We start from the raw sequence: 22049 nt of genomic DNA on the forward strand, positions 1-22049 counted from the left end.
TCGTGAGCATGTATGATTTGTGTGTTTCTCAACTGGATGATGAGCAATTGAAATTTTAACCTGTGTGTGTCACTGCTGTGCCAATATACACTAGTGTCATGTTTTGCCAATTTATTGTGCCAAGTGACAGCAGGGGGACTAAAGTCTAGCCATCTCTCTGTCTGTCCCTAATCATTTTTGTGCATTCAAGTGTTTTCATTTGAACAGGGAACATTTATGAGATGGAGATGTTAAAACAGATGCCAAGACTTTGAAGGCAGGCTTTGAACCCAGGCCTTGGCCCTGGAGTCAGGGCTATATGATCTGGTATCTAATCAACTATTTAAACTATGATACGATAGAAAGGTAGCCTCATCTCAACCACATTTACAGCTGTTTCAAAGAGGATAATAAAATATCTGAGGGCCAGCACCACCAAGACGCTCACGTGACGTTGAATTAGTACGTTGGCTTTTCACTGATCAGATGTTTTCTTCAATATTCATATGGTCGCCCTGAGAGGTTACTCTTCAATGGCCATGGAACGGAGTAAATGAGGAGCAAATTATGTCTGAAGCCGCTGCTGTAATTTGTAGCCTCTCATTATAGTCAAAGATGGACTATCTGGCTGTGCACCTTTAGGTAATCAGCAACTATCAGCTATGAATAAGGAAAGCAATGCTCCGAGTCCTCCTTAAAGCTGCTTGGACTCTGCGTCAGACAAGGTCATGCTGAAAAGAAACTGACACCAATATATTGTAATTACACTTCACATTCTAAAGTGCATTCAGGCCCAGGCAGTTGGTAAGCCTGTTTCCTCACAGTCAGTTTAAATATTAAATATTATGGAGGTTCAACATGGTTAAGGACATTTAATGATATGTCCCATTATGCACACACACACAAACACATCAAAGAGACATGCACAAAAGCATTTAAGAGTGAATAAAAAACAGATAGTGTCACAGAACAGATACACAGAAGACACAAGTCACATCAAGACACACACACATAGATAAGTATTCTCTATGATACAAGGTACCTTGTCCTTCGGGAGTCTCTCCGAGAGGATTGACTTCGACTTGAGTGGCGTCGACTTTCAGGAACAGATCATAGAGCCTCTTAATCTGATCTGCTGCCTGCAAGTTCCACAGAGGACAGTAATTACCCGGCAGTTCGGCTCTGAGCAGCCGGCCCCGCCAAGGCCACTCAGCCTCCCGCACCGGCTAAATAAAACATGGCAAATCACCTTCACCATTGCTCTGTGTGAGTGTGTTTTGTGCGCATGCATATGTCCCTGTGCCGGTGCTGAAAGAGAAGATTTAATTATCACTTTTTCCAAAAGGTGTGACAACTGGCAAATAGCTCATTCTATTACAATCCATGCAGGCAACCTTTGGACTTATGTGGTTACAAATGAAAATAACATCATAGTGCACAGTTCAATGGATTCCACAGAGATTTAGGCCTGTAGCATAAAGAGTAGTTTTTGTTTCATAGACTTGATATTTACACTGCAGGGCATATGTGGGCAAAAGATGAATATAGCCAATGAATGCGACAATATGTCTATTGTATTCTAACAAGTACGGTGTATATCTACTTGCCTTGACACTTTAATAAATCCCCATTTTAAAGAATAAGGAAGCTCAATTGATGTTTCTGTCTGTTGCTACAAACGCTCTATGATTATGAAGGCAGCCTGACAGAACAGTGAAAGAAATGCACAGAAACGCACACAGTTCTACACACACACCCCACACAGTGACAAACCTCTCACCTTTCTCCGTCACACACAAAATTGCATGTTCTCTCTCGTATGTGTGTGCACACACCGACTCATACAGTCACCCACCACCCCACACGCACACATAGCTCTTGTCATCCCATAGCTCATTCAAAACATTTAAGTTATTTTAGAGGGCATGTAATTATGTCTGAATCAAACAGTCTGGCGACTAACGTGCTTTCACACAGAAATCTGGTAAAAGCAAACTGGTAAGGCGGACACTTAACAAATCAGTTTCTATTTGTCTCCTTGCCTGTTTAAAATCAATGCCCATTCAATATCCTGCAAAAGAGGGTCATACTCTATGGGCTGCAGCTAACGCTCAGACATCTGTTTGAATCTTAGTTTGCTTCTGAGAAGCCGATTCATTAAGTTGATTTATACTTATTCTGTGTGTTAAGATTCTGAGCTAATCCGATTTCGCATGCCAGTGTGCCTGTGGAAAAGAACAAAATAGTGATATGATGCCAAGAGACAAATGGCTGTAACATGAACCCTACATCTAAGTGTACATATCCAGTCTGAATTTGGACTTCTCTCTGCGCTGCTCTCCCCTGGCCTTGTTTTACTAACTGACGCTGCCTGAGCATGACTTTGAGATGACTCGTTAAAATGTTTGTCTCGTTGTCCTCAAACTCATCAGTTACCACTCGAGCTGGGTTGTGGTTCTTACTGCATGGCGCACTCCAACACAAAAACAATGCGACATGCTGAATCCCACAATGGCACCATTAGTGATCTCAGCTCTCTTAGCCTGGTACAGTTTTGTGCATCATTGCCAAATATGACAATAGACCATCTGGCAAGTGAGTCTAGCGCAATGACACTTCACATCATGCCGCTGGAAAACGCGGTGCTCTAATAGCCATAAGCTTGGGCTGTTTGTGTGAATGTGCATACATGTGTGTGCGCGTTGTGTTTGCTGCCTCTTCTCTGCAGTGCGACTCTGAGGGTTCCAGTGTGCCCATTACCTGTCTCTCCAGAGGTCCTTTGAAACCCAAATTAGCTGCCATGCGCAGTGCCTGGTCGTCTCGCACTCCCTCAAAAATGTCTATGGCTTCCTGTAAGAGACACAGAGAAAGAGAGCAGGAGGCTCAAACACTGGACTGTAATTTGACACAAAGTGGATGTTCATATTAAATCACCGACATTTAAGTGGTGGCAAGCTGCCAGACATGAGGTAAAGAGAGAGAGGGGACTGAAGTGATGCACTTATAATTACCAGCCCCTCGTACCGAGGACTTTCATATAGAGAAGGACTCCCTGTTGTAACTCTTCTCCAAAGGGGGGGATTGTAACTTTAAAATTGTCAGATCATTTGTGACTAAATGGGTCTCGACAATATCAATTTCAATAGTATGTGTGAAGATGGTACTGTGCTACATTCTGTGCTCAACAGCAATACCACAGCTGTGTACTGCATATATTGTCTGGAAACTGCTGTGCATCGGTGTGCAGCCAGTGGTGGGTATAATGAATGATATGAATCTCAGTTGGATCTTTACTATCTGCTCCAACATCTGTAGACTGTAGCAATAATGCAGTGCAAAGCTCAATAAAGATGAACAGTGCAAGCAAAAAGCTCCATCTGTATGTTACAGTGGCTTCGACTGTACATCTGTTAGTAATGACCTGGAACTGGTGTATACTCAGTTGGCACTTTTGGGAGTTCAAGTATAGGTAACTACAGTTGATTGAATTCATAATTGGAATCCCATTAACAGAAAAGTAGAACAGAGTAGGCTGCTGTAGTGAGTATGTGTGCATGTTAGGCTGCTACTGTGTGTACTGTGCGTCTGCAATGTTAAGCTGCTATAGAGTGCGTGAAAGCAGGACAATAAATTTAATTGAATTGGCAGAAAATGAAATTGGAGCACAGCTTGCATCTGTTAGACCCACTGGGCAATCGAGTCTTGGCATGCTTTCAAGCACCAGAATTTGGTCAATTATACAGTGTGATCAAGATCAATCAATTCTATTACAGTGACTGGATCCTTTTGCAAATAGTACTTCTGCACTGGTCTTTGAGGCAGATACACTGCAATAATAATGCTACAAATGGTTATTTATGTTTTTTGAGCGTTAATGATTTAATCCTATAATACCTTAAAGATGAGTTCTGGAGTGCTGGCGGCCACCTCCTCGATATCCACGCCTCCCTGGGGGCTGCCCACCATGACGGGACCATTACAGGAGCGGTCCATCAGAATGGCAAAGTAGGTCTCCCTGCTGATGTCCAGGGCCTCGGCAACCATCACCTGGACATGGCACAGCAGAGGGAGAGAGAGGGGTAGATGAAGGAATGGGGTCAGTTACAGTTACAACGTAACTTGATGACCAAGGAAAGGGTTCCCACTGTGGCCCCGATGTAAAATTCCATGCTTTTCCCAAACTATGTTCTACTTTCTTCCATGATGTACAGTAAATGTTTGATTCCTTTCAGGTTTGTTAATTTTGTTTTTCTAAAGGGCTGAACAGTCTGGTTTTGACAACAGGTTGCTATGGAGAAAAGCAAATGAAAAACATCTAATGCAACCAATGTGTGGAACAATTTTTAAAAATTCCTAGTACCCTGAAACAAGTTGCAAAATAAAGTATATTCCTGTAAAATGATCGGTTTGTAAAATTCCCTGATATTTCCCAGAGAATTTAGCAAATTCCCTCACTTTCCCTTTTTGGAACAAATCTCTCGAAGTTCCATGATATTCCAGGAATTCCATGACCAGTGGGAACCCTGCAAGTAATAACGAAATTTAACACTATACCACAAGCCCATAGGGCAAATTGGCAGGCTCCGTGTTAATATGACATCATTTGAGGTGAAGCAAAGCACTGGGAAAATACCATATGCTGTGAATAAGAGAGAGAGAAAGAGAGAGAAGGAGAGGAGCGGTAAGTGAAGAGTGAGACAGACAAGCAGACAGAGATGGAATGAGAAATGGAGGAGACAAGCAAGAGGCTCATAGACAAAACAAAAAAAACAAAAAAACAGACAGGAAGCTATTAGTTGTGTTGTTGTCGACGGGGTGCAGCCCTGCTGGATGGGGTGTTTGTTTGGACATGCACAGCCCTCATGTCCTGCTTCCATCCTATCGACCTGTGAATGAGGATGGATAGCCTTCTCTACCCTCCGTGTTAACAGGCGGCGTGTCTCTGTCTTCGTGCCGATGTCGTCTTCCCCAGTCACTCAAACATTTAACTCTCCAGTTCCCTGTCGTCTGCCCTGTGGCCCTTTTGTTCACTCAGACGAAACACATACTCTATCCTCGCCTGCTTGTCCTTCTCTTGTCCTTTCCCTAAAACCTTCTTCCGTCACCCTTCTATTTCTTCCTGCTATATTTCTTCTTCTCCATCCATCTCTTACGCCCCCCTGTCTCATCTTCCTTCATCTCCTCACTCAATCACCTCCACCTGTGCCCGGATATGAAACCCATGTAGTAGATGCAGAAGTGATGCCTCTTTTCTGTGATGCTTTCTGCTCTTGAGCTGAGGGTAGATGCAGGCTCCATTGGCAGGTTGACGACTGACATCTGGTTGTCATCTGGCCAGGCCGGGGTCTGACTGCACAGTTACTGTACTGGGTCCTCCTGGTCAATCACCGCCTAGTCTGGCCGGTTTCCGTTTTCTGTGCCATACAGGTGATAGAGGACGTTCTTGATATGCCAATTAGCTGGCCAATTTGAGCTGCTGTCTGTGTTTATTTTGTATAGTTTATTTTGTATATTGTACGAGTGTTTGTTTTGTTTGCCTTTTCCTCTGCCCGTGAGACTCGGTGTTGATTTAGCACCTGTGAACTTCCTTGCCGCAGGTGCTTTCTATAAAAATGGCAAGTGTGACACTCATTTGATTCCACCTAAACTCAGCAGTAGGAGCAGGAGCGCAGAGAGCTACGTGCCTGGCTGGCAGGAATGAAAGCAAGCCTTAATGGGAGGGCTCTAGGCCATATTTCAGTGGGATGGGCGGGTGAGGTGGGGTGGTGGGGGGGCTGAGGGATAGAGAGAGGGGAACGTGGGGGTGTGGGGGAAAACAGAGCGAGAGAGCGGGAGAGCAAGAGCGAGACAGAGAGAGAGAGCGAGAGAGAGCAAGAGAGAGCGAGAGAGAGAAAGAGAGAGAGAGAGAGAGAGACAGACCTACACACAACCCACAGGCCAGGAAGGCTTCATTACCTGGAAATGTGTGTTTTGAGGCGGTGCTGCGTGCAGCATGTGAGTATGGAAAATAACATTCCTGCTTGTTAGTGGCACATAGAAAGAGTTGTTTACCAAACACTTTAAATTCACAGTGGGCCGCGTTCCATGTATTATTTATGCAATGAACCATGACACCAAACAGCACAAACCCACAGTTAACGACAATAGCTAGCTACTACTTACACCTAGCAAAGGAAAACAATAGACCCAAACTGCCTTCGGAGTCATTAATTTTACAGAACCGCATTACTGGACTCAAATTACCTTGAAATGAGGGCAGAAAAAAACGAGAAAGAGCAAAGTGTATCTTTCCTGTTTGGGCTCACCGTTTTTACTTTCACTCCATCTTTAGGTGTCTGCTTAGTAGTCAGGTTGAAACCCAGCATCTTATTGGCCAGTTCGCCGACCACCACAGGGCTGCAGGAGAGAGATGATTGGTTCAATGGTATCCACATTTTAACAACAGCCTAAATTAAAGATTAGGTTAAAAACATACAGTCCAACTAAATATACATCTACAAAATGAAAGGAAGAGAGAAAGGAAGGAGAACAGACAGATGAATAATTATTTCTTTAACTCTCCAGAGCTTTTCTCATTTGAAGGGAGCCATGCCTCAGCACTTTCAGGGCATTAATGTAACATATTCTGACAAAGCACAGCTTTTGGAGAATCTTTGGTACGTCTACACATCGCTTTGAATGAGCCTCTCCTTATTCTTGCTGCTTAAAAGCAACCTGCACGCCAAGTCCCCTTCCCTGAGCCCGCTCTGGTTTAGTAAGTGAATACAAATGAAGCCAGGGGTTGTGCTCATCCTTTGATAGATGAGAGGAAGGTGAACTGTGCTCGTGTCACTGTCTGGGGACGATGAACTTCAGCACATCTCACTTTGAAAAAGTTTCCGGCCATAACGAATCCTGAAGTAGGGTGACGATGATACATGTCTGGGACAATTGTCATAAATCACCTTTTTGCCTTTAAGGTGGTAGTGGCTGTTAGGTACCTTCACTAAGATAGCACTGTTTCTTTTTTTACATGGAAACTTTCTAGTGCCTGAGTACAGAGAAGCTCTTTCAAGTTGTTGTTTGGGCTTTTGAAAAATGGAGAAGATTTCAGCGTGTGTCCTTGTTGGAGGAATACACCTATCGCATTTTGTAAATGCTATGCTAGGACAAAATAAACCTCAGCAGTGGCACGAAACTCAACCATCCTGAGAGAGGAAAACTCAGTATGGGGTGCATAACACTTCTGCCAACACCAAAATCCCTTTTTCAAAGTTTAATTGAGGGTAGTTGCACCAAAACAAGATATTGGGAGAAAAAAAATGTGTTTGTTTGCAGCGTAAGTAATCCTTACTGTGTCTTTGTGCCTGGGGAGCATCTTCAGAGAGCTCTTTGAGCTTCCTTTCACTAAAAGCTGCAGTCGTAGGAGGAAAAAAAACTCTTTCATATGAGTCTATCTCCTAAATCACAGTTTTGTGAAAAGCACATAGGGGTATACTTACTCCTTAGTTAAGTGCACTCCACCTTTAAGGCCACTGTCGAACACCCCCTTTCCTCTGCCACCAGCAAGAATCTGAGCCTTCAGCACAATCTCCTTGGCATCTGTGAGAGACACAGAGAGAGATAGAGAGATAGAGAGACACAGAGAGAGAGAGAGAGAGAGAGAGAGAGAGAGAGAGAGAGAGAGAGAGAGAGAGAGAGAGAGAGAGAGAGAGAGAGAGAGAGAGAGAGAGAAAGAGAGAAAGAGAGAGAAAGATAGAAAGAGAGAGAAAGAAAGAAGAGAGAGAAAATAGTCAGTTGGATAGGCTGTAAGACCTCTTCAATCAGGTGGCATCATTGAGCTGGGACCCAATCTGTGCATGCGCATAAAATGTGGGCTCACCCCATCACCTTGAGTCCCCATTACTTTCTCTGTCCTTCTGATGGAACGAAGGGGGGGGACACTGGTGAGTAGGGTATGTGAAAGGATGAGAGAGCCTATGCAGGAAGAAGAGATGATCTAGACTCCAGACCTCAGCACTTCACAAGGACATTTCCCCGCAGCACTACTAATTATAGAACAGGCATTACTATATCCTTATTGAAATGGACATAACAGATTACTTGAAAGTTACCATTAGCATACAATATCCAGCAAAATGTCAACACCACTCTTTCAGTGATGTGTAGTCCTCGTGATTGACATCCTATAACAACCTCAATGTGAAGAGGGAAACCACAGTTGCACAGTTGCACAACTGTTGGAAAACTTTGCATGACCTTGCTTCAATTACATAAGCACCTTGCATCTCCTTTGCTGTCACTGCCACCTTGCAAGAACTAGCACTTCAGGGGGAGGCCCCCTCAGCTGTCTATTCAGCTGCCTGACCACAATCTCCCTCTATTCAAATGGAGCAACGAGGACACTTGATGGAAGATGGTCTCTGGCTAGGTTATTATTATCTAGGTGGGGGAGTTAAGCCATTGACAGGTGGCTGCCATCAGGGTGGGAAGTGGGCGGTAGGGAGAGTGGAGGGGGAGCATCCGCCGTGCCATGCCAGGAAAGACACCTTGACCTTGGGCTAGAGAAGAGCTCATCCTCCCTTGACTGGGTGAGACGAAACTCTTCAGGCAGAGTGGAGAGCGTCTAGACAGAAGCTGGTGAGACGAGGGAGGCTAAAAGCTCTGGCTGCTGTTACTACTGCTAGCAAGGACAGGACCCAGAGAAAATAGCCTCTGACAGGGTGGCAGGGATTAAACTAACACTGCATTAGTGAGGCCCTTTCTCTGTGGAGAGTTGGGAGCTAAGAGAGATAGAGACAGGGAGAGAGAGAGAGAGAGCGCAAGAAGAAAGGTGTGCTCATATGCAAAGGGCTTTGAGAGGAGTCATAAATGAATAAATATGTTAATAAAAAACTGCTACCGCGCAAAATTAAAAAGGAGTTCAAAGCAAGATGAAATAGAGTGTCCTGCGGGCATGTGCAGCGGAGAGGGACGGCACAGAGGAAATGACTTTTGCTAAAAAAAAAAAAAAAAAAAAAAAAGTATTAGAAGAACAACGATGTGGCCCAACAGGGAGCTGGCTCTGTGTGAGGTGTGTAAAAAGGTAGAGAGTATTGACACATTGATGAGGACCTTAAAAAAAAAGAAAGATTTTAAAAGCTAAGCTGTATTAGATATATTAAAAGGCATGTAATGTGCCAGGGAGGGTAATGGGGTGAAAAAGAGGCAGGTGTTCATTCCTGCTGCACCAGTAATTGATAGAAAACCTGCTTATTATGCAGCACACAACAAGATATGAGGCATTATCAGCAATAATAGATGGACACTGAAAGAGCAATTTGCTGATAAGGGGAAACTTTATAATGCAAGAAACAAGACAAAAACTATGGATATAATGTGATATAATGCATGCTGTATCTGAGAGATGTATGATCAAAAACACTCTTTTCACAGAAAAAGGTCCAATATCTACAGAATCAAACCAACTTCCACCAATAAGGGACAATGAAAAACCACTCTGCTTTGAAATGTATGGAGAGGATAATGATGTCCTCAAAGATCACAGTGAACATGGTGCATGGTAAAGAGCAAGGTGGCCATTAGCTGTACTATGACAGACATGAGATGGCCTCTAACATACAGACAGAGGTTGGCCCCTAATGAGAGTGAAGCAGAGTGGGGAGTGGACAGAAAAGGAGGTGTAGCATGTAAAATCAGAAAGAAGTGGTGCTTTTATGTTCAACCCAGACACTACACTGAACAAGGGGAAAGAAGGGCACATGTCTGGAACTAATCAGTGAAGACCGATGAACAGTGTTAGAGAGTGTCGGAGAGCTCAAGTTGTCCACACAGTAGATGATACAATATGAGATATGTAAACTGAAAGGTCATGCTAATACAGAGGTGACGTTAATCACATGTGGACCATGTTGTGCCAGACAGCAATCTACTGTACACGCAAAAGGCTTAGATGAATGCATGTTTGAGAGAGAGAGAGAGAGAGAGAGAGAGAGAGAGAGAGAGAGAGAGAGAGAGAGAGAGAGAGAGAGAGAGAGAGAGAGGGAGAGAGAGAGGGAGAGAGAGAGAGAGAGATCAATACATTCTGTGAAGATGGCATGACAAACCATTTATTTTATCAACCCCAATAATCAGAAGTAACTTGTCCAGAATGTGGATTAGAAGTAGAACAAAAGGCATAGGAAAACCCTCTCCTGGAGGGGCAAAGGCCATATCATTACATAATCAGTTCTCCAATTCCATTTGTATCATGGCCACTGTGAAGAGGCAGAAAAACATTTTTTTTATCTCCATTTACTTTGTATATCTTGGGGACACAGGGGAGGAGCTTAACATTGCCCAACATCTCCAATCGCATCAGATGCAATCGGAGTAACATGGTCATCATCCCCGGGCCTTACTCATTCCCCAGTAATGAGTGCAAATCAACTCCCAGTCTGTTTGCCAATGACAGCAGCTGGCAAAGAAGATGTTACTTATGCCATCAGTGTCTCTCTCCCTCGCTTTCTCTCCATTTCTCTCTTTCTTTGCATTTTCGAAAGCTCCTTCCTCCTCCTCCATTCAGACCGCGGGTGGGTAGCTTTGGTCTGATATTTAATTAAGCCGTCGAGGCTATGCCACGAGGGGGATGCTGGCTGGAAAGGGACAGATGCAGGCTGTGTGCCAATCCAGAGAGAATAAGATGTGGCCACTGTCTGCATGGAGAGAGAAAAAGATCAGGGTGGCCCTCCCCAGTGTGCATGTGTGCCGTAATGAAAGTAATGTGGCGGCTAAATGGAGGAGACTAATCAAACTCTTGGGAGGGGAAAAAACAAACAAAAACACAAACACACACAGCCGCAAACAAAGACCGGAGAGAGTCGGAGGCTTCCCGTGGATAAATGCTTTGAACGCTAGCAGAAGAAAAACAAAATGACCTTTCAATCTTCAGCATCTGTGCTCGTCATGACAGTAAAGCTCCTGGTTATGGTGCAGAAGAGTGTTGATTGCTGCTGAAGAGGCAGGAATTGAGAAAAATTAAGGAGGGTGTGAAAGGGACGTAATTATTTGACTCACATTGTTTTTCAGAAGTACAGTATCAGTCCCAGGAATCCGAGATTAAATCCATAATTCAGAGGAATTCCACTAGTAGAAAGAAAAATGATCTGGGCTTCTCCTCTTTGCAACAGTCTAATTGGCCTAACATGGTGTGTCTTTAAATAACTTCAATTACTTTGTCATCCTTGTATTGAGAGCTGAGTAAGGCATGCTATTGGAGCAGCCCTGGCTCTTGATTCACTTCGCCACAGGGTGCTTTGCTGTGTCATGTCCATGGATCATTGGAAATGGGAACAATGAACTCATAACCTTACTGTAGCAAAAAGAACCACAGGGGATGTGGAACATTAACCACTTTGAACAGGGCAATCTTTGTGACCGATCTTATAAGCTTCCCTAATTGCAAAAGCAGAAAACAGAATATATATGCACATTGTATTGAAAGGTTAAGCATAGAAATGAGGCCTGCCCTTATTTCTATACAATGTTTACTGTAATAGCACAGCCCATTATGTTTTAATTACACTATGGCACTGGCAGGGCAAGCAAATGGAACAGGCCCCGTTTAAATTTTAGAGTTTTTGTGTGATGGTTTGTTTTAACTACAGTAGTAAAGCTGATATTATTTCGTAGAAGTTCAGCTTTCCATAAAGTTTTACCATTTACAATTCTGCAAGACTTAGAAAAGGTCAGACCAAAAAATAGCTCTCCATTCATGCAGTGATGCAAGGTGAACCAAAGGGAAGGAAAGGAAAATAAAAAACCTTGTGCACTTTTTCCTTCACCATGACATATAATGGCCTCGGGATTCAGTAGTAAGACTAAGGCAGAATATGTTGGCCTGTTCAGTTGAGGTTGAAAAGTCAACAAACATTGATAAATCTTAACCAAGCATTATGAAGCCTTCTTGCCACTGGCATTTCCATAAGACACAAATGTTGGGACTTTTATAATAAGGGAAAAACAAGACGAGTTGGCACAAAAACCTGACAGAAACTGCCATCATACGAAAAACAATTTGACCTCTTTGATCCGCAAGACCTAACTACGTATATCATTACCATCTCACTGTCTTGTTGCCTCTCCTTTTTGCCTCCAGTGTACATGGTTAAGCCCACTCTCCGTCCGTCTGTCTCTCCCTCTAATGATGCCGTCTCAGTGCTACTCAGTGGAGGAGAATATCAGTGTCCCGGACCAACGGTGGCACCTCTATGTGACACCTTCTCCAGTCACCGCTTGCATGACGGCTGAGTCCTCATTAGAAGACAAGTCCACCTGGCTTTCAGACACAGACAGTGCTTCTAATGACATCCTGAGATGGCCCTGGGCTCTGCTCGGTGACAGAGAGGTGTAGTTCAAACCCCTGGCTGAGGGTTTCTCATTGCCATCCAATAGGAAGGGTGACGGTAACGATAATGGTGTTGTGCGATGACTGGTGCTAAATGAACCTGGGGATATCTGTAGGGGGAATCATTTGTCTCAGAGGGGACTGAAGGCCCAGCAAAGACATCTAGTCATATCAAGTCACATCATGAGCCAGTTTACCAGATCCACGCTAACTCTAGTTGCAGACTACATAGCAAGACTACACAGCTTCATTAAAAAAGTGAGTGACCACAAGTCAACACAAACAAACTTAAAGGATGAGGCTGGTGTTTTTTAATGCATTGCTTACCGTCAACAAAGCCTATGAAAATAACAAAAATCAACAATGCGTTTGCTCTACTCCGTTACTTTCTGACTTCCCACGTACCGTTTCTAGCCGTCAACCCGGAAGTCGATTTTGTTATTTTCATAGGATTTGTTGACGGTAAGCAATGCATTAAAAAACACAGGCCTTATCCTTTAAGTTGGTCAGTTCACAATACTGACTAGGTAGGTTTTATCTCTTTAGCATGGACAGTAGCAGATAAAATTCAAATAGTCTATAGGCCACCGACATGCAGTGACAGCACATGGGTGGGGCAGACAGGGCAATTGCACCAAATTTGCCGCCCCCTAGTGGGACACTGATGCTGATGACCTGAGTCTGAGCCACCCTTTGATATCCTTACTACATATCAAAGGGTGGCTCTACTTACTACACTCTCTGTAAACTACATTTACAGAGAAAACGTACTGGATGTTTACCCAAATCTCAGCACTGCCCTGCGCTTATTGCTGACTGTGCCGGTAACAGTGGCCTCTGAAGAGAGAAACTTTTCTCAACTCTAAAGAATGAAGAAGTATTTGCAATCTACAATGTCACAGGGCCGTCTGAATGGACTGGCTGAAATTGCAATTGGGCACAAACTGTCTCACAAACTGGACTACACCAGGATTATCGAGAACTTTGCCGCAGCCAAAGTGAGGAGAGTCCACTTCAAACAGTGAGTCAGTCAGCATTTATTTATCTAGACCATTTGGTTGATACAGGCTACATGTTGCCATTGTTTGCTTCTTTTGTTATTTGTTTGGCTTTGTGTGGATTGGTGGGCAGTAATTTCATAATTTGATGTTGGTGATGCTGGCATGATGAAATAGGGTAGTTGGTGAAAATGTTTTTTGTTTTTTTTGTTTTTTGGCCTTGATAAAGTGTGGATTATTATGCAGCATTTTCTTCATCTGATATTAATATGGTGATGTTAACATGGTGAAGTGTTGGTATGGTATCATGTGAAAAAGTTTTTTTTTTTTTTCTTTTTCTTCTTGGCTTTGGGAATGTGTGGATGGGTGGCATTTATAGTTTTGCCCAGGGTTTTAGTTAGTTTTAGTTTTGCCCACTGCTGATCATTATGCACTAGTGAGCACGAAAACGCCCTGCAGTGCCATTGCCACTGATTAGTAATACAACATGTCTACTGGTTAGGGCTCCCTACAGCCCAAGCACAATGGTGTTTGTGCATTTCAGCACTGGAGTGATTCCCATTTTTGAACCTGTCTAAACTCAAACCCAAGTCATACTAACAGCACTCGGCAGCCTGCCTTTATGCAAAGTATCGTGACAACAAATAGGCTACATGTACACTTCTACTGGCACATTAGTATCATCCTAATACGATAGAGGGGATGTGTGAGGAATAATTCCACGTCTCACCCCACAACATGAATAGGTTAGGGCGCGTAATGAGGAGGTGGAAACACTAAGCTGCTTACAGAAATCAGCTCTTTGAGAGACAGGCCGCCTTACCCAGCAAAGCCTATTTACAGCTGTTAAGACAATTTCAGATGCATGGCTTTTCACGAAAAGAGAGACCTAAGAGCCAGCTAATGCATACGCTGACAACAGGTCCTTGGAGAGGGCAGAGTTATGCGTGTCTGAGCCCTTATGTTGTTTGTGCACTTGAGTGAATGTTTGCGGTATCTAAAAAGTTCAGTGCGTGTGCGAGTGTGTGCATGCGCAGAGATTATGTAGCCTACGATGTGTTCCTGCATGAAGGTCCCCTGCTGGTCCTGTGCCTGCCGGTGGGCTATTGTGCCAATGCTAATGACCTTGTGTTTAAAACCAGCGCATCCCCGTCCCTTCTCCTCATTGGGTGTGTGTTATCTTGGCAGGTAGCGACGCCAGGAAAACTCCAGCCTATCATCCGTCTTCCTGTGTGACAGGCCGGTCCTCTGAAGGGACCGGAGCCATTCCGTCCATCAGCTGGAGCCCTGCTGGGAGCGGGGCGGTGCGGCAGAGATACCTGGATACCCGCAGCTCACTCCAACTCGCTGCACTCATTTATTCCCCCTACAATCTGATCTGATGAAAGTGGCAAACGAGGATACTAATGTGCTCCTGTGGCACTGAGCTTGTTTTAGAGAGGGGCACGGAATATGGGGGGGGGGGGGGGGGGGGGGGGGGGGGGGTGTTACAGAGAATAGAGTGAGGAGAAGTGAGAGAGAACAGTAACAGACTTAAAAGACAAGGAGGGAGGAACACAGAAGAGGGCAAAGGAGAAACAATGAGCGAGTGAACAAACGAGAGGAGAGGAGCAAGGAGAGCTAAAGAGAGAAGGATCGAAACAAAGAGGGAGAGAAAGGTCAGAACATGTGGGCAAAACACTGTGGAAAGAGCAATGTTGTTTTGACTTGACATTACCGGTTAATAGCTATGTAAATGAACCCCATTTACCTAGGAAATATTAGCATAATACTTGCTTCAAACACTGGGCACGTAAACAGCAGCGGCATGGTTCTTGGTCGTAAATGTCTAAAGTAAATTTCTTTTATTAGTGTACACACAGGGATCAGTCTCATAAGTATATATAAGCTTCAATGATAATAGCAAAATATTTCACACAGATGAACAGGCAGAAGGGCTATAATGTCAATAGACAATAACCTATTCTGCTGTAATTATGTAACTATTTTTACAAGCTGCACATGCACAATGAACAGTTGACAGACAGACAGATTATTGTGTATGTACCAGCCAAAGGATTGGGTTCACACTCCCTGTGACCCATTAACCTTAAAGGACAAGCTCAGTGAGTTCATTCATTCAGTGCATTTTGGACCTATATATAATTGTCTTACATACTGTACCTGTAGTACTTGGACCCACAGAGAATATTGACTCCAGAGTCAGCTGTCGGTTGAAACAGTGAGGTCCACTGCTAGGCCTCTTGCTGCTAACAAATGGGCGATGTCAAAAAATATCTCTAGAAAAGCCATCTGTAGGCTCCACAAGGGAGTTGAGAATAAATGGAAAAGCTGCAAAGTACATAAATTAAAATTAGGACTGATTTCATGACCGCCATTACGCACACTTTCACTAATCAGGAAATCACTGAACTGTTTTTTCTCCACCGCAGCACAGACTGCTGTGGGGTGAAAAAGTGTTACTGGTAGCGTGATCTAGTTTTTCAGACGGCCAGGTCAGATTGTAAACAACTGCACATGGAGCCGGGTAGAGTTTGATATTTTGACAAACCCAATTTGGACTCATTGTTAGCAGCAATAGGCCTACCAACAGGAGCTCGCCGTTTCAAGAGACAGCTGACTCGGGAGCCAGTACTGTCTGCGGGTCCAAGTACTACAGGTACGTAGGAGACAAATTATATATGGGTATAAAATCGCCAAACCCATCCTTCAAGCTGCATTACAGCCAGGGCGTCAGACATTGCCATCAGCCAACAAGAGAATGCTTCCTTTGAAATCAATGAAAGCTGCTCCACTGCCTGCGTTGCATTCTTGTTGCGTCACATCTGATGAAGCGTTCAAGCTCACAAATAGCCAAGGTACAATTGTTGATGGCTGATGTGCATGTCCATCCGCACATAGAGCATTGGTTGTTTTCTGTGTATTGACTCATGCCAAAAGAAATCATTAAATGAATTGCAATACACATAGGCTGTGATGTTCAATTAAAAAAGGCCTCGGCTACCCCTTTTTCAACCAACTATACGAGTGTGTGGCTGTAGTTTGAGGCTGTATTGTAGTTTACTTCAGCTCTGCTATTGTTTCCATTTGTGCATGTGGTGAATAAATACCAAAGCTATACATACGTATGCATACTGATGAATATGTTCCTCTTTCAAAGCAATGCAGTCTGTGGAGCAGCTGGAACGACACGCAATACAACCCAATGTAATGCATTTAATGGAGTTTGAGAGTAACTCCGGCCACCTCTATCCAACCTTCGGCGATCAACTCACTATACCTGTCAACACCTTAGCAATTAAAATGCCTCCCCTCTAGGGCTGGGCAATATATCGATATTATATCGATATCATGATATGAGACTAGATATCGTCTTAGATTTTGGATATCGTAAAATTGTGATATGGCATAAGTGTTGTCTTTTCCTGGTTTTCACTTTACTGGCATTACAGTAAAGTGATGTAATTTTCTGAACTTACCAGACTGTTCTAGCTGTTCTATTATTTGCCTTTACCCACTTATATACACATTACTATCAAAAATCCCATATCTCAATATTGTCGCAATATTGATATTGAGGTATTTGGTCAAAAATATCGTGATATTTGATTTTGTCCATATCGCCCAGCCCCACTCCCCTCTCATACCCAAAACCGCCTGCATCCCTTTCTCTTTCCCTTCCTCCCTACCTCACTCACCCCTCCTTTCCCCGCTCTCCGTCATACACACTCTCCATATTTCTATTGCTTTCCGAGCTTTAGAGAGCAGCGATCTCAGAACTTCTCTGTATTAGTTCAGACAGAAACAGCTGCTGCAGAAGTAAGGGAAGATCACAATGGATATGTTGTACAAATCCACTGTAATAACTGAATATTGTGTAACCTAGCAAGAAGAGGCTTCTGAAAATTCACAGAGTGAACATCTGCACAAATCAAGGGGTGTTTAGGCTTATATGGCAAAAGCCATGATGTAGTCCGTCATTAGGTGCAAGAGGATGTTTGAAAGCAACAATACCAGTGTAATAGCCAGTGAGGCTGAAGCTGTATAATCTTTTTAAGTTCAAGGAACCAGTGTAAGATCATTTCCCTCACTAGATGAGCAGCTGCTTCAGTTCCCTCTGTCCACTCCACCAGCTAGGAGAGGACCCGACATGGGGTCCAGCTGGTGTACACAGACACACATAACCCTCCAAGAGGGTCGTCTTATCACCTACCACTTCAGACAAAGACAGAAGAGGAGGGGCCCTGGTTGAGCCAACACCACTCAGCACTAACTGCCACTGTCAGCGCTTTTCACCAGAGACTCTGCCTCATTTTCTGAAGGGGGAAGATGAAAGTGGGCTTAAAAGGCGCTTGAAGTGTTGAAGTGCACGAGGCGGCTCCAGTGGGGAGAGAGTGAACGAGCAGGGAGGGGAGGTGTGGTGAGGAGAGGTCTGGCCATGTTCCATGTTTAAACCACGTTTGACAGTAGGATATATTTGTCTGTCCCTAGTTAGAAAGGAAGCAGGCCCCAAGTGTCCATAAGCTTTATTTTATTGCTGCTACTCTCTTTCTTTTCATTCCAGCACTATTAGAATGCGAGGCTTGTCCCAATTTTTTCTCCGGCATTGGTGAGACGGCATCATTATCACACACACAGAGCCCAGCATAATAGAATGGGATGAGAATGAGCCTAGGCCTCACAACACTACCAACCAGATGCAGGTATGCACTAACTGGAATGAATGTGGTGTGAATGGAGAGAGAGGCACACAGAGGGAGAGCAATGGAAAAAAATTCACTGCATTCCTTCTTACAAATTTACTGCTCAATGGAGCATAGAGTAGCCCTAATAAAACATGCAATTTAGGGCCAGCATTATCCAAATAATGGCTCCATCGTCGAACAAGTGTTGGGACATTGCATTGCAGTGACACAGAGGTGCCTGAAGCGTGAGTAATTGTAATGTGCCACCCTACCATATCAATACTCGGCACCCGCCACCAGGATTCCAAAATCACATTTTGATTTGTAAAGTCCCACTAGTGCGCATCTTGTACAAAAGAATTTGCTCACAAAAGCAACTGCGTAGGCATTTCCTATTGTTTCAGCTTAGAAAAACACAAATCAGATGGACTAATTATCTCCTTTATGACACATAAAGTTGCAGGTTTTTGTGATAGTTCTGTTTTTTTTGTTGTTGTTGCTGTTTTTTGTGCCCTATCTCTACACCCACCAACCAAAAACTCAGAAACCTGTATGTGTGTGTGTGTGTGTGTGTGTGTGTGTGTGTGTGTGTGTGTGTGTGTGTGTGTGTATGTGCTTGTATGTTTTGTCACGCATGTTCAGTTCTGTAGCTGGCTACAGCTGCAAGCTTTATGGAAGTCTGTGGGCGTTCAACACATTCAAACCCAAATCCGCACTCGGGGAATAAATATAATATTTCCTGGCACATGCACACGAAGACAAGTTGGATTGCCACGTTAATCCTACAGCACATGTTCCCCTTCATAATAACTCTACTATGAAACAGTGGTATTCGCCACTCCCAATAGGCAGTGGGGCTATTCCAGGTGACATAGAGTACGTCTCCTAAGTGCCAGCTGCACATTCAAATTCTCCTCAATCCTCCAATATGGAAACATGAATTAAAACAAAGGCACATGTGGGGACATAGCTATAAAAAGCATGGCAGGTAGTGGTAATTTATGGAGATCTGTAGAACATAGGCTAGTGGGGATGGGGATGGGGGGGGGGGGGGGGGGAGTGGAGCGAGACGCAAACGTCACGCATGGATGAGGAAGTCGTCAGAGCGGCTTGTGGTGATGCCCGTGGTGGGGAGGAGCATTTCTGTGACAGATGGTACAGGCTAGGCAGTGTGTTGGGTCGGTGGAGAAGCATATGGTACTCTCTAGATGATCTCATACACCAGCGCCAGGCCCAGTCGGAGGTGTAAATGCTTCTCTGCACCCTGCCAGTGAAAGCAGAATCATTGTCATCACCAGCAGAAATGTGGAGGCTCACCGAGTGTGAGCGCGCGTGTTTTGCCATAATAACTTCTGTGACTGTGATATTTTGTTTGTATCCATGAACAAATCTGATGCATCACCATCACTGAGAACTGAATTTTTTCACAGTCATAACCCGCAGATTGACATTACAGATAGGCATTTTTAAGTATTTATTCTACAAATTAAATAGGTTAAAATTAACTAATTAACCCTTTTTATACACAGTCACACCAATGTGTTCAAGTCATCTGCATCCCATAACAGGTGCATTTGAATTAGGCAACAGCTAAAAGCTAAAGAAAATCTCAGTAATAATACACCAAAAGGCCTGAACATATTTACAAGACATGAAAAAAAAAAATTGAAAAAAACGCTCTAAGTGGGCATGGAGGTGGCAGGAATTGCAAAGTACTGTGCGGCAAAGACACTAAGGGGTGAATTCACAAAGAATTAATAGCAACCGCTGACTGTCATTTTTTGCACTGCAATCTGTCTTAACGTCCAAACCACTAAACAAACTGCGCAACTCAAGTAATCGAGTAGACATGCCCACAGATTCAGCGCTGATCGCAATTAGCAACGACACAAACATAATGTCACTGGACCAAGCCACGGAAATCCGCCGTGACAACATCTTGCAAAACATCCAACGCTGTCCTGGAGATGGATGGCCGCGATGGTTAGGTGTTTGGAAGGAGCCAGATGCAAGAAACTGAAGTGTTGACAGCATAACAATGGCAGATCCTGCATGGGATCTTTGAGTAGCAGGCTCAGTCTCATCCTGGATCACATCAAGTACAGCACGTCAAATAAATGTAGCCAATAACTTCACAACCTATAACAGTCCAGATCACTCACCCCATCCACCAATTAAAATCATTAGCTGTAATACCTTAAATCGTTAACGAGTGTATTTTAGGGAGGACTTTGCTTTTTATGTGACTAATGTTGATAAGTAATTTTAGTAGGCTAATTATTGTACAGTATCCATTTTAAAATAAAAAAACATCCGGACATCAAAAGTCGATTTCAATGTTTATGTCAAGGAATCGAGTATTCATCTATGCCCATGACTAATTAATATCCATGGTCAATATTGATTGATCAATTAATCAATATTGTAGTGGTCCACAATCGACTGACACCCACAGTTGCCTTGTAGGATTAGTTTAGTAATTACATCTTAAATAAGACAGAACATTTCAGTGGTTTTCATGGGCAAGGATTCAGTTTGAATTAACTACTTCTGGACAACAGAATATTTACCTAAGATAATGAAGGACTAATCAGAGTCGAGCATGAAAAGCCTTTTGAAAACATTGGATTGACATGCAAACACAGAGTTGTTTAAATACAGACTAGAAGAGGTCGAGGGCTGTATAATGTCAGGTCTTTGAAAGATAATTTAAGAGCCAATCCATCTGAATGGGCATTTAGTCTAGGATTAGGTTTAATTCCTGTCTCAGAAACTGGCTAATAATGTTTAGGTCCACCTGTGGGGATTGACGTTAACACCAAAGCAAACATGGCAGTATATACTTTAAGCCAGTATTGCGTTGTAGAGATGCTGGCCCCCGGTTTACAATGAGATCTGTCTCAGTTTACAGGTTGCGGGCCAGAGGCATAGGAGGGTTTTGAGCTGCCGTCGATTCCACAGACAGCAGACAACTAAATGAGCAGACTGAAAACAATGGCTTGAAGATAGACACAACAACAGTGTCCTTGGCCTTGAGCTACTTTTATTTACACATCATCTGAGGTGCAGTGGGAGCCTCTTTGACTTGACTATATAGGCTTTTGAAGATTGCCAATCACCAAAACAAAAGCCTCTCTGCTTTCTGTGAAAAAATACTTTGTTGGAGGAAATGAGGTTCAAAGAGCATGGCCTATAAAATGTTTTACGTATTCAGCGCGAGGACTGATGCTTACCTCAGCTATCTAGATTTTTGAGTTCTTTCAAACATGTCAACTGAAGACAGCAACGCACAGCAGATTCAAACTGATGGAGACATGCTTGTCAGATAAGGTGCTACAGATCTCTCTCTTTCCCTCTCTTCCTCTCGCTCGCACACACAAACTGCGAAAAGCACATGTGTACACAAATACACACGCCTGCACGCACACACACACACACACACACACACACACACACCTGCCTCATCAAAGAGTTGGCTAATGTCAAGGCGGCTCCATATTATTCAGTAAGCCGACATATCAAACTAACTATCCCTCTAATAAGCACACATGAGACTTGACAGCCATGCATAAAAACTGCTCTGTTTACACTGAATATTCATAACTGGGTGAAATAAATTAATATGATTCCTACCTCTGTTAATTGTCATTCTGGCAGTCAGTCTGTGTTGAATAAGTAGGAGCGAGAAAGGGAAGCAGAGGTAGACAGGGGTGAACAGGGAATGTGAGAAATTAGGATAACTTTAGAAATTGAAAACAAGACAGAAAGACAGAGAGAGAAAGAGAACGACTAGTAAGATCCAGAAGACACCAATCTTGACGCAAGTTGTCAAAGGAAAGTTAAGAAGATGACAAAAGTATAGAAAGATAACGTATTCCTAGCTCATCTGACGTGAGAAGTACACCACATCTATACAATACGACATGTCGTTTAAACTTGTGGAGATACAGCCTGGTAAAAACGCAGTGCAGAAAGAGACTTGCAGGCAGCACGAAAGGGAAATATTTTTTCCTTTTATTCAAG

At 43.5% G+C, this 22049-nt stretch overlaps 1 protein-coding gene across 1 annotated transcript in view; it reads right to left on the reverse strand.

The window, feature by feature from the left end:
• The window catches only part of suclg2 (succinate-CoA ligase GDP-forming subunit beta), a gene marked incomplete at both ends in the record, with an annotated part of 63177 nt that overhangs the window by 36959 nt on the left and 4169 nt on the right, over positions 1–22049 (reverse strand). Inside the window, 5 exons of the mRNA XM_071519480.1 lie at positions 1022–1118; positions 2740–2829; positions 3874–4026; positions 6285–6375; positions 7461–7560. Coding sequence (XP_071375581.1) covers positions 1022–1118; positions 2740–2829; positions 3874–4026; positions 6285–6375; positions 7461–7560 — 531 coding nt within the window. The remainder of the gene's footprint in view (positions 1–1021; positions 1119–2739; positions 2830–3873; positions 4027–6284; positions 6376–7460; positions 7561–22049) is intronic.

This window comes from Centroberyx affinis, unplaced genomic scaffold (assembly GCF_046629955.1).
Source record: "Centroberyx affinis isolate AG114_WGS23_722 - 3 ecotype Tasmania unplaced genomic scaffold, CSIRO-AGI_Caff_v1 ptg000700l_1, whole genome shotgun sequence".
Taxonomy (NCBI): Eukaryota; Metazoa; Chordata; class Actinopteri; order Beryciformes; family Berycidae; genus Centroberyx; species Centroberyx affinis.